The sequence below is a fragment of the Macaca thibetana genome, chromosome 5, assembly GCF_024542745.1.
Source record: "Macaca thibetana thibetana isolate TM-01 chromosome 5, ASM2454274v1, whole genome shotgun sequence".
Classification (NCBI taxonomy): Eukaryota; Metazoa; Chordata; class Mammalia; order Primates; family Cercopithecidae; genus Macaca; species Macaca thibetana.
In genome coordinates this window covers 6,007,573-6,020,004 of record NC_065582.1, presented here as the reverse complement: position 1 = coordinate 6,020,004, position 12,432 = coordinate 6,007,573, and the positions used below count along the sequence as shown (strand labels likewise).

At 42.3% G+C, this 12,432-nt stretch overlaps 1 protein-coding gene across 3 annotated transcripts in view; it reads left to right on the top strand.

The window, feature by feature from the left end:
- Positions 1–12,432, top strand: part of STOX2 (storkhead box 2) — a 117,444-nt gene that overhangs the window by 80,247 nt on the left and 24,765 nt on the right. Inside the window, exons 1-2 of one of the 3 annotated variants that reach the window (XM_050791679.1) lie at positions 1,854–2,769; positions 2,876–2,995. The exons of 1 other annotated variant lie outside the window; for it this stretch is intronic. In XM_050791679.1, coding sequence (XP_050647636.1) covers positions 2,971–2,995 — 25 coding nt within the window. In that variant the 5' untranslated portion in view covers positions 1,854–2,769; positions 2,876–2,970. Of the gene's footprint in view, positions 1–1,853; positions 2,996–12,432 lie in introns of those variants that run through there. One more of the 3 variants, XM_050791678.1, reaches the window with a different exon arrangement.

Below are 12,432 nucleotides of genomic sequence, written 5' to 3'. Positions count from 1 at the left end.
AGATATGTCTATTTAGATCTGAATTTTGTAATACATTTGTTCTGTGCGTCCATCATCGCATTCTTAAAGTGCGTGTGCTTATTAGGCACGCTGTCTGACCTCACAGTGATCAGACCAAGCCCCACAGGAATAGGCTGGATTAAGTGCGTTTGGGTGGATTTATGAACAACAACACAGCCACCCTTAAAGAAGTTTGACAAAAGGTGAGTGACTTTGGTTGGAGGCCCTGGTGCTGGGCCCTAGGCGCTGTCTGTGGCATGGATGAGAAGCTACTGGCTTATCAAAGAGGAGAGAAAATCATACACTAGAAAGGAAAATCAAGACCGTATTTGGTTAAATAAGTGGAGAGAAAAAAAAACAAATACTTGAAGAAAACGGATGAGAACATATAATAAAAATGTAGTCATAATTTCTAATATCCAAACATGTATGTTTTCATCTATATATGGCCTATTATGTCCTTATATGCTTCTGATCAAGCATACAAGGTAAAATTGATGAGGCTGTTAAAAAGTGCAGCAGTAGCAGTTGGTGTGGAACACATTCTCAAGGGGGTCACAGGGTGACAGATAGTCCAGGACAGGGAGGACATAGTGCCACAGGGAGAACTCAGCAGGAGGATGCCACATCATCAGAGGGAAATTGATACACCAGACCAGAGCAAAGGGGGGACCCCAGGAGGGCAGAGGATGTGAAAAGCGTCAGGCGGTTGAGGGCATGGAAGACGTTTTATTTAATAACATTCAAAGCAAGCATCTCAGTGGATCAGTAGATGAATATATAGTCTGCGTGCCTGCCAAGTGTCCCAGACTCTAGGCAACTAGAGAAGAGCTGATCTGGGCACGGGGACCTGGTTAGTGTTTGTAGCTGTCAGATGGGTGATGGCGCACAAGAGGGTTACACATTTTGTAGCCTACCAAGGACAGAATGGGTGTCACTGTGCCGGGGTGAGAAGAGACGCTGATTTGGACTCAACTCGCAGCGGGGCCTTTGCCAGAGCCTGAGCTCTCTGGGTGTAGGTTTTGGAGGACAGGCTGAATCACGGGAGTCAGGAGAGAATAGGATGCTTCCAGGATTTTAGCCTGGAGACCCACATGGGGACCCCTGTAACTCTGAGTTTCAGGGGTGCCTTACCAAGAGCTTCAGTGCATTTCCCGTCTTTGCTGGCACCCTACATTTTGTGCCCCTGGTAGCTGACCTGCTGGATTCATGAGGATGTGGGAGAATTTGCTGCACAGTCATCTGCCACGCACCTCTATGGGCTTCTGAGAATGGGATAATTTTTTGGTTACCTGGATCCTGAGTGGAGGCAGCAAGATGTGCCTGTTTTGATGTTACTGCGTTTGGGAGAGTTTGGCAGGAGCACTTCCACTGCCGTGGGATTCGTTTCCTTAGCCTCTCTGACTCCATTTTTCTCTGGCTTTTATGTGGCTGCTCTACTCCTTCCATTCTGTCCTCTCTCTCAAGTGCCGCCCCCGTTTTCCTCCTGAGATGTTTACGTGTTGCTTCTCGCACTCTAAATAAAGACAATGTTTTCTCTGCTGGCATAAGTTCCCCTGTGTGTGTGTGTCGGTGTGTAAATGCATGTCCACAGGTGAGCGTGGCACCCATAGTGCAATGAAAACGACATGTTTATGCAGATACGTCGTTCATTTTCACCTTGCTGATCTTAGCGGTAGGCATTTTTAAGAAAAGACGGAGGACACAGCCACCCCCCAAATCCCATGAATCCTGCTTCTCGGTGCGATTGGAGTTGTGTTGTAAGCGCAGGAGAGGCTCCTGCTGAGAGCGAGTTCCTGACATAGTGACCTCATTCCCAACGCCGCCCTCCTCGCAGCGGCAGAAGCCGCGCTGGCTGGTGCTGGGCGAGCTCCGCCGCTGCCCGGACCGCGAGCCTGACGGCTGTGTGTCGGGAATAAAGAGACCCAGGCTTGCAAAGACTTGCACGGCGACTGGAATTTATGACAAATAGCTCACTGCAGCTAAACTTTGATACAGTGTGCAGTAGAACCGCCTGTTACACACAGAAGGGAGATGCGTCCTTCGTCACAATGCAAAGCCAGCCTTAACACAAAAATAGGAAAATGTGGCAGGTCTCTGATTACGGACTGGTGAGTATATGACGCCAGATCAATTTTAATGTGTGTGTGCTCTCTTCAAGCATCTGGAGGTATGTGCCCTTTTTACCTTTTTCATGATTAAAAAATATGAGTTGGTGCTAATGCATGGGAGGGGACCTGGGCCCCTAGAGAGGAGAGTGTGCCCCTCGCCACCCCTCGCCTGGGATACATTCCGACTCGCGTCTCCGCACTGCACAGACAAAGGAGCCCGCACAGACAAACAGAGGCTGTAGCTTTTCTTGGAGCGATGACTCATTTCAGTTCACAAAGGATTCTGGGCAGGGCAGTGAGAAGTCAGGTTGGCTGATCCATCCCTGTGACTTCACTTTGCAGAGAACAAGCGGAAGAGGAGTGACACTGCAGATTCCGAGGCATTGCAGTGGGATGTTGGCTCAGCAAGTGGCTGTGATGTATGGGATAGGCATGGAACAGGATTCCAGCTGTTCCGTGCAAATAAGATAAAAGAATGGTAAAGAGGATTCCTTTTTTTTCCCCTCCTCAAAACGTTACCAGCAAAGTACATTCACAAAGCCTTTTTAAGGTGCCTTTTGCCAGCTTTTGAACTGAACTTGTACCAGTACCTCAAGCCCTGAATTGTAAGAAGAGCTGAGAGTTCTGGAACTCGTTTTTAAAAAGTAGATCTACGAAGGTAAAGTACCAGATTCCTGTCGTGTTCCACAGGCCCTCAGTAGCCAATCTGAAATGCTCATTTAGGATACTATGACTTGAAAGTTTACTCTTTCTTCTTATTCCAGATTCTAGGACGTCCGTTTCTGTTACTGGCTCCTTCTTGTGCTTGGATGCAACCCCCTAGCATGCACCAGGCTTTAGCGTCAACGCTACCTGGGGGATGGAGCCAGTCCAGAAAGGGTCAGGTAGGTTTCCCCTGCTTTTATTTCAAGAGTTGTTGTGTGCAAAGGAATATGGTGAAATGTTGGCACCACCTGTGAAGAGGGTGCACGGTCCTCTGAAAAGTCTTGCTGTTGCACTCTTCCCCCAGCCTCAATCTTAGGCAGTCCAGGTCCTCCCACTGTGGGCTGCTCACCACACATGACCTCACCAGCACGGGTCATCCCAGAGCTGCTCACGGGACGAGAAGTCCACAGCAGCAGGATTTGCCAATAGGAAATAATCAGACTGCTCCAGATTTCCCTCAGCTATATATCTGTCTCGCTTGCTGCTCTGAGGGAGACATTCAGTAAATAGTATTTGACATTTTTTCTGGGGATTTTTTTTTTTTTTTGTTTGGTTTGGTTTTATTTTTTGAGACAGAGTTTTGCTCTTGTTGGCCAGGCTGGAGTGCAATGGTGCAATCTCGGCTCACCGCAACCTCTGCTTCCCGGGTTCAAGCGATTCTCCTGCCTCAGCCTCCTGAGTAGCTGGGATTACAGGCATGCACCACCACGCCCGGCTAATTTTGTATTTTTAGTAGGGATGGGTTTTCTCCATGTTGGTCAGGCTGGTCTCGAACTCCCGACCTCTGTTGATCTGCCTGCCTTGGCCTCCCAAAGTGCTGGGATTATAGGCGTGAGCCACTGTGCCCGGCCTTGACATTTTTTCTTACCAATTAATATACAGTGCCTGAAATTTTGTGTACTGTTTGGCCTGTTAACCTACATGCAATGCACTAAAATCCAAGAAAGCCTGATTTATGTACCCAGGGACTGTTTCCAAGACTCACATCATATTGAAGCTGCTATTAACTACTAAGGAAGTAAGCATATTTCATCATAGTCTGCTTCAGGATTCAGATTATGACAGAGCTGTTTTCTTACAACATCCATGGACTTTTCACACAAAAGCTTTTTAAAAAAACATGACAACAAAATGGTAAATTTTGGTCCTCAAAGGTACATTACATGCTTCATTTCCAAAATGAGACTTGGCACATCTGAAAGCATGGCTTTACCACCTCATCACATGGATGGTTTCAGTACTGTTAAAGATATTTCTGAGAGTGGTGAATCCTGTATGTAATTGGTAAGAATTTTTAGAACATTTTTAAAGGCAGATATTCAAGACCCCTCGAACATCTTTCTCTTCGCAGTCACATCCATCCCATAGCTCACCCTCTCACAGAAGAAACGAAAGCATCTTTCCTTTCTTCATTGTCAGAGGTTTCTTCTTTCTGCATAGCAGTTTATATCTTCAGAGCAACGTCGAGGATGCTGAGTCAGGTTTAAAGGATGTTTGGTCAGAAAAAACACAAGCGCGGTATGTTGCAAATACAGTTCCATCATGTCCTCACACCCATCAATTCTACCCATCCTCAAAGACCTGTTCGAAATCTCTCTCCCCTGGAAAGTTCTCCCTAATCATCCCAACAAGAGGTCATTTCTAAATCCTCGAAACTCCCATTATAGAGTTAATTTTCTAGTCATTCATGTGTTTTCTTGCTATAGCTCTTCTAAGGGTTTTGAACAGCAGTGTATATATTTCATGATTGTTTATAGATTTCACATTGTATATCTTGTATTCCCACCTAAATTGTAATCTCACTGAAGGCAGAGATCAAGATTTATGCTTTTTTCTGCTCTCTACATCTCCTAGCAGTTCCCTACACATGGAAACCTTTCAAAAAATAGTTGAATAGGAAGAGGGAAAAGTTTAAAAAGCAGGAATTTTTTTTTTTTTTTTTTAGTCATAGAGGGTTAGAATGATCTGGTTTTGCTAATTTTAAGAATCTTCGTCTTCACAGGGTATATTCAGGCTAAGGCGGACCTCAGGAGTCATGCATACCACTCTAGAAGTTGTGATGGTTCTTACCTTGAGGCAGTGTCACAGCCGGGAAAGCTGCCTTACTCTGCTTGTAAAGGACTGTTACCGTTAAGGACAAGTGAGCATGTGAGGCCCTTAAATATGGACACTGATCATGGTTTACTTGAATTGTATTGGACAAGCCATCCTTAAGTTACAAGGAGTATGCGAAATTCGGGAAGTTCATGTGAAAGTCACTTTTTTGACTCCTACAGGACATTTTCCTTAGAAGAGAGCCAGAATGGTTACTAATAATTCAAGTCATATCAGAAATTATTCAACTTCTAGTGTCACTGATTTTTAGTACTAATACTACTTATTTAAGTGCTGAGTTTTCTCTCCCTTTCTTAGGTAATGGATTGGCCCAACCTAAGTTTTGAAATAGGTCAACATCCTTTGATATCCTTGTAACTCTCTATCCACACTCTTTCCCATCTCCTAGTGCCTTTTTCTCTCCAAAGTCCCTAGTGTGATGCATGTTTGCACTCTCAGCCTGGAGATGCATCCCAAATGCTATGTATTCTACATATCTGATTAAAGTGATCTGATTAAACTACTTCATACTAGTGTAAGAAAGAATTCTGCACTCTTAACCTTCCCGAAGACATTTTAGTGTTTTTAAAAAGGCTATTTTTAGGACCAAACAAATTTTCCCTTGGTAGAAAATCAAACATGGTAAATGAGTAAACTGGATAAATCTAGATGGGCTTGGGGAAGATTTTTTTTTTTTTTTGATGGAGTCTTTCCTTGTTGCCCAGGCTGGAGTACAGTGGCATGATCTTGGCTCACTGCAACCTCCACCTCCCGGGTTCAAGTGATTCTCCTGCCTCAGCCTCCCGAGTAGCTGGGATTACAGGCATCTGCCACCACGCCTGGCTAATTTTTGTATTTTTAATAGAGATGGGGTTTCTCCATGTTGGCCAGGCTGGTCTTGAACTCCTGACCTGAGATGATCCACCCACCTCGGCCCCCCAAAGTGCTGGGATTACAAGTGTGAGCCACCGTGCCCAACCAGGGAAGGTATTTTTAATACTAGTTACTATTTATTAAATATGTATTAGGTCTCGGGGACAGGGTAAGCACTCAACATCCATTATCTCATTTAATCCTCTCAGTGAGTCTACGAGGTAGACATCAGTATGTATACTTTACAAAAGAAGAAATTGAAACTCAAAAAATTAAATAATTTGCCCCAAATCACACAACCAATGAGGAGCAGAACTGGGCTCTGAACCTAGACTTTTGACTACAAAGCTCATGGCCTTTACCACCATCTTGTAATGCTGAACTGAAGAGAGAAAAGTTACTTAATTGTACATGGACTTGGAAGTTTCCTCTGTGTATCTGATCTGATCCTCCATCCTTTCTTTCATGCCTCTGAATTCTTACATAGGCCTTTCATAATGACCTCCATCGCAGTTGGAAGGGGTAGGAGGGTGTTCAGTTTTAGGGGGGTTGGTAGCAGTCAATCAGTATAATTTTGTTGTAATATGGGAACTGTCAACCTGTCCATATTTGTAGTTTATTTAATTAGGCCTTCCTGTCCTATTACAATTATATTTTACAGAAATCAGTCCCACTACTGTTGTCATCCCTAAACTGATGAAGCAGAGAATACAAAGACTGAGAAACAGCTCTGGTGATTCTCACTTAAAAGGAGGGAAAGTGAATGTGTGACCTAGAGTTGTTAGACTGATTTATAAGCTGAAGCTGGGAAATATCATCAGTGGAAATTGGAGCATCTAATGTCTAGTGTTAGGCCAGGTTATGCTGCAGAATGAACATGGAAGAGAAGTACAGGGTGGCTTAAAATAGGAATTCATGTTCTGTCCTATGTGATGCACTTAAGGAAAAGGAAGACGTCATATTACTCAGGTGCTCTTGTTGGTCAGGTGCTTTACAGAATTTCAGGACATCTGGGAGATCTTGCTAATTGTTGTCATCTAGGACTGGTACTTCATCATCATTTTATCACTGTTGCTAAATGGCTTTAACTTCATTCTGGTTGAAGGACTGGAGCACAAGTGGCAGCTGGTGTTGGAAAACATCTCGTAAGGTAGCAGGGCCTTGCCTCTTCTTGTCTATGTATGTAGGACCTTTTGATTCTACATGCGTTTGAGGACCTGCCGTGTAAAAGCATTCGGCTAGGTTTATTCCATGTGCCTAACATATACCACCCTGGACGCAGTTGATGGGTTATAGTGGGGAGCCTTAGCAAAGGCATTAATTATGGAAGCCTCTGATTGGTCCCAGGGCTCATATTTCTATCCTGCCTTTTCTGCTACGCATGTCTTGCAAATAGCTAAATGGTCCAATAAAAGTTTTAGTTGTTCCTATCAGAGATGTCAGGAATCACCTCTGGCGATGGGGAAGGTGGCTCTTGGCCAGGGCGCTCTCACCCACCCCTCCCCATGGATGGCCCCTTTCTGCCTGACTCTCTACCCTTTCTGCCTTGTCTGTCTCTGCTTATTCTGTGATAACCTTTTTACCTCTAGTCAAATCTGAGTAACAAGAGCAATAGCTAATACGACTCACAAAAGGTTGCGGACTGGGAAGATCATGAGTTTCCTCTGTAGACCAATGAGCCAATTAATTCGTCACTTCACCTAGTGGCATTAGACAGACTGATCAGCACAAAGGCTTGGGTGATGTGGGGGACGTTAACTCATTCTTTTTGGTGCCCTAAGCCACCATGGTTACTGTTGTTTAACTCTACTCCCATTAGAAGTTTCTTAGTAAGTAATAGCTAATGGACACCTGTATTTCAGTATGATTGATGGGTGTCTTCTGTTTATGCTGTCTTTTGATTAAAATGATTTACTCAAATAATAGCTTAGGAATTGGACCTGCTTTAAGATACCCATTAGGTGTTGAAGTAAAGCATTAGGAAACATTTAAAAAGTTGTTATAGAATCTCTAAATATTCTAAAATTCCTTTTCTATGCTGTTTCCTTCGTTGACTATTGCCAACAGGCTCAGCCTTCAACTTTTGAAATCAGTGGCATTTGAAACAAACCTACAGTAAACTAGTAAAAGTGCCTTTTCATTGCCAGTTTTCTTCTGAATGTTAAATACAAACATTGGAAAGTCAAGAATAGTAATCTGGTTTCAAAGGAAAGCTGCTTAAAACGCAGGAGCATGTGAGGTAACGGGAGCCGTCTACTCTGCCCCACCATATGGGTGCTGTGGTCTTCCAGAGAGCGCATAGAAAAGAAGTATGTGTGTGTGTGTTTTTTTTTTAGAAGAGCTTTTTAAAAAATATTGTAGCAGCCTTCTGTTAAAAGAACCAAACAGCATTAATACATAAAATTGGGGTTAATAAATTGAATTAAATTGTAAAACACAAGATTTGTCTGAGGCGCTGCACCGAGAAGTTGTTCACTTAACTGTAACCTCAGAAAGCAGGTGATTTCCCCAAACCCAAGGGCATATAAGATAACACCTGGCAAATGAATCTGAAGAGTTTGTTGAGAGGAATAGAGTTGTGTTGTCGCCATGCCCATAGTGCATTTTACAGGCATGTTTGACTATTTTTATGAGGAATCACAATATCCACTACTTGTGGTGATTTTATTGGCATCTATAATTTTAACTTGAGTGTTAATTTTGGCAGTACAGAGAACAAAAGGGGCACACATTAGTTCTGAGGAACAAAGCTGAGCAAGACTTTGAATTTAGAAAGAGAAAATGATGAAGCCTTTATTGTAAGGAAAAAAAAATTACTAGCCAGTATATGGAGCCATTTCTTTGAAAATTAAAGCCTAACTTTTTCAGATCCGATGAGTGTTAAAATAGTTTCCCCAGCATGATGGAAACAGAGCTAGACACCCGTACTATATGATGCTTTTATGCCAGAATTCTGCTGCATTGATATAGGATCATAGGATTTAGGAGCCTGAAGGAACCTTTGAAATCATTTCATCCAAACTCTCATTTTACAGATGAGGAAACAGGCACAGAGCAGATAATTGTATTTTGTTTTAAGAGACTGGATACTTATCAAAATATCTCTCAAATGCTTTTTGTATATTGGGAATTTCCCAATTATAAACTAGTACAGTTTCAGAACCGCATTTGTAAGTGAGTTGTTTTGGTACAAGAACTTCATTAATGTCAAAGATAACTCTTCAACCCAGAGAATAGATTACATTCACATTTGCAATGAAAAATAGTACCTTAAAAGGAAAACAAGATAATTCTTATGGAATGTTGGTGCTTGAAAAAAAAATTATTTAAAGAAAGCTAAGATAGAGGATGGAGGCTAGTACTTTCCAGGCTGTTTGCTGTGATGCAGTTCACCTGGGGAAATTCTGGCTTTCCTTTTCTTACACAGTTGTATGAGGATGGGTGCTTTAAGATGGGATGACATAGTTTTATGTTGGCTTCTGGAGCAGGTATCTTTTGGAAAGCTACGGATGTCACCCAGGAAGGAGAGAGTATAAACTGTTGTGGAAGTCACATCCCAGGAGCGGTGCTGGCCTCCTGCGTGTGCACAGGCTTAGGAGTTCCTGGAACCTCAGTTAATGACTGCAAAAAGTGAAAATGCCATTTATAAAGGACAGGGCTTCATTACAGTCTTTTTTATTATTATTATTATTATTGCACAAATAGAACCGAGATAAGAACAGTTTTAGAACTTGAGTGCTTAAAGGTATTGATGTATAATAGGAATTCGGATATTTCTTGAAAGAATGAATTATGTGAGAGAGAGTTTTTTTTTGAAATAACTCCAACTAAAGTAATGGGCCAAAAGTTGGACGGGGAAAGTAGACAGAGGGATTTAAATAGTGAAAATGGATGCGCTTGATAAAGCTATTTCCTGAGGTAGGGGTGACTAGCTGTAGACAATCAAAGAGCAGGTTGGCATCTGCAGGACCTCTGCCTGTTGTCCGTTGCGCGAGTGGTTTTAGGAGTCACTAGCTCTTTCTCCTCAGTTGCACAAGAGTGATTTTCTCATACAAGCATATCATGTGTTTTTGTCTGTATGAAAACATGAGCAGTGCCCCATCAACATCAAGAATAAGATCTAAGCCTTCTTGTCAACCAGGATCTGGTTGGTCTATTTTTCTCTGTATCTCACCACCAGCCTGCCCCAGGGGAGCCTGAACCTGCCGCAGCTCCCCAGGCTCAGCTCCGCGTGCTGCCTGGGCTCAGTATGCTGCCTCCCACGCTGCCTGGGCTCAGTATGCTGCCTCCCACGCTGCCTGGGCTCAGTATGCTGCCTCCCGCGCTGCCTGGGCTGTTCCGCCTCTCCTGGAGGGGGTCCATCTTCCACGCCCCTCATCATCCACCCGGCTACTGTTTCTCTTCATGCCAGTCAGCTGACGGTGACCTCACATGAAAGCAGTGTCCACGTTTTCACTCATGCATTTTAAATGTTAAGTGCTCTTAAAACAGAAGTTTACTTACAATTGTAATCCTTTCATGTCTTTTCACATTTTAAGCTCACTTAAAAATCTATGGAATGCTTCCTTTGTCCAGGACACCGAGTTTGGTTTTATCTGAAATAGCCTAGATTTGACAAAAGTCCTCTGAGGACTGTACTTAAATGGATGTTCGTAAGAAAATAAAGCTGAACTAAAACCTATCTACTCCTTCTTTTTTAGAACAATAGGACAGAATTATAGCAGTTTAGAAAGAATTTTGTAGCTGACAAAGTGCCAGTGTGCTTTAAGATGAGTTGTTGTTATGAATGTGTTCTGAACTAATTCTGAAGACAGAAAAATCCATCCTATAAATTATAGACAAGTAAGTTATAATTCACGTTTCATGCAAAATATGGTAGTTTCTGTAGATTATGTAGATTATCATGACCAACAATATTTTAGCAGTACTTACATTCTGTTTTTTCTTCTTTGAAGAAATAAATGTGGTCCAGTAATTGGAAGAATTTTCTGGTAGCATATCTTTTTTTTTTTTTTTTAAATACTTTAAGTTCTAGGGTACATGTGCACAACGTGCAGGTTTGTTATATATATATATACATGTGCCATGTTGGTCTTAAATATGACTAGTTGGCTCATTAAGCAGGTTTATATAAGATCCACAGAAGATTATGGTAAACTTGAATAATGTTTATGTTGTGTTGAGAGACACTGGTGATTCCTTTAATACCGATCTTAAATGCATGTTCTAAACTTCACTTAATATATAATTATTCTTTTAAAAAATGTACTCGTTTTTCTTAATTTTTAATTTATTATTGCTATATAATAGTTGTATTATAAAGTTATTTTTCTGTAGTAACTGCTGTGTTTGGAGGACTATTGCTCATGCAGTTAATTGGGGGAGTCTTAGAAATTGCATGGCTAAATTTATTCTCTTTTTGTTTGCTATTATTTAGCAGAAATATTAATAAAATTACAATCCTTTAAGATTACTAAGAAATTCCTTGGATTATAATGTTAAAAATGGATATTCATTCATTCAACAAATATTTGTTGGGTAAGCACCGCATCATTCTAGGTGCTGGGAATGTGGCATTCACGTTGCCTTCTGTCACAGAGCTTACATTCGAGTGGGTGAGACAGACAGCAAACCAGTGAACCAAACCCACACGCACACATGCAGGGAGAGAAGACAATAAACTCGGCTGTGTTGGAACGGCAGTAGACCAGACAGTCAGGTTAGGGCTTTCTGATGAGGTGCCATTTGAATTGAGACCTAAAGCATGAAAAGCCAGTCTTGAAAGGTCAACCCAAGGAGCATCCCAGGCCAAGGGCACAAAAAAATACAAAGACCTCGAGTTGAGGAAATGCCTGACATGCTCAAAGAATAGAGGAGGTTGTGAGTGGCAAGTAAGGATGGAGGTGGGGAGTGGTCCTAGCATTGGGTGGACAGGTTCAGACCATGCGGGCCCTTGTAGGCCTACCAAAGAATTCAGCTTTTCTTCTAAGTGCAGTAGGCAGTCCCTGGAGGATTTTATGCAGGGAAGTGGTGTGCTTTTTGTTTTCCTAAGAGGACCTTGGCTGCTCTGTGGAGAGGGGAGTGTTGGAGGCAGGAGGGAAGGCTGAACATCATCAAGTTATGATGGACCAGGTGAGAGATGATGGCAGTTCGAGGGAGCTCCAGGGATAGAATCCAGGGGACAGACCAGGCAGCATTAGGGTCTAGACAGCATTGCTGATGGGCTCGGGGATGGGAAAGGAGTTGAAAGTAATATATCTTAGTGCAACACAAAAATGAGATGAGGTGGCGACAGTTATTTAGAACATCCAAATTCCATTTTGTTCTATATTCTGAGTTAAAAGTTATTGCCCATATTCATTATTATAGTGAAACTGAGCTTTTCCAAAGCAAATGCCATTCAGACACACTTAAAACATGCTGCCTCTTGGAGCTGGCTGCAATGAATGAAAAGAAATTAACCGAGAATATGGCAGTGAAACCAAACAAATTGTTTCCGCTAAATCTGTAAGGACAATCATGACCTAAGCTTAAGCAGTTAATTTTGCTAATAGTCATTTCTTTTTTACAGAGAGTTCGAGTTTCTTCTTATGACCTATACAAAAATCTGGAAATAGTCCGACCTGCATTTTGGGGATCATAGTTAGTA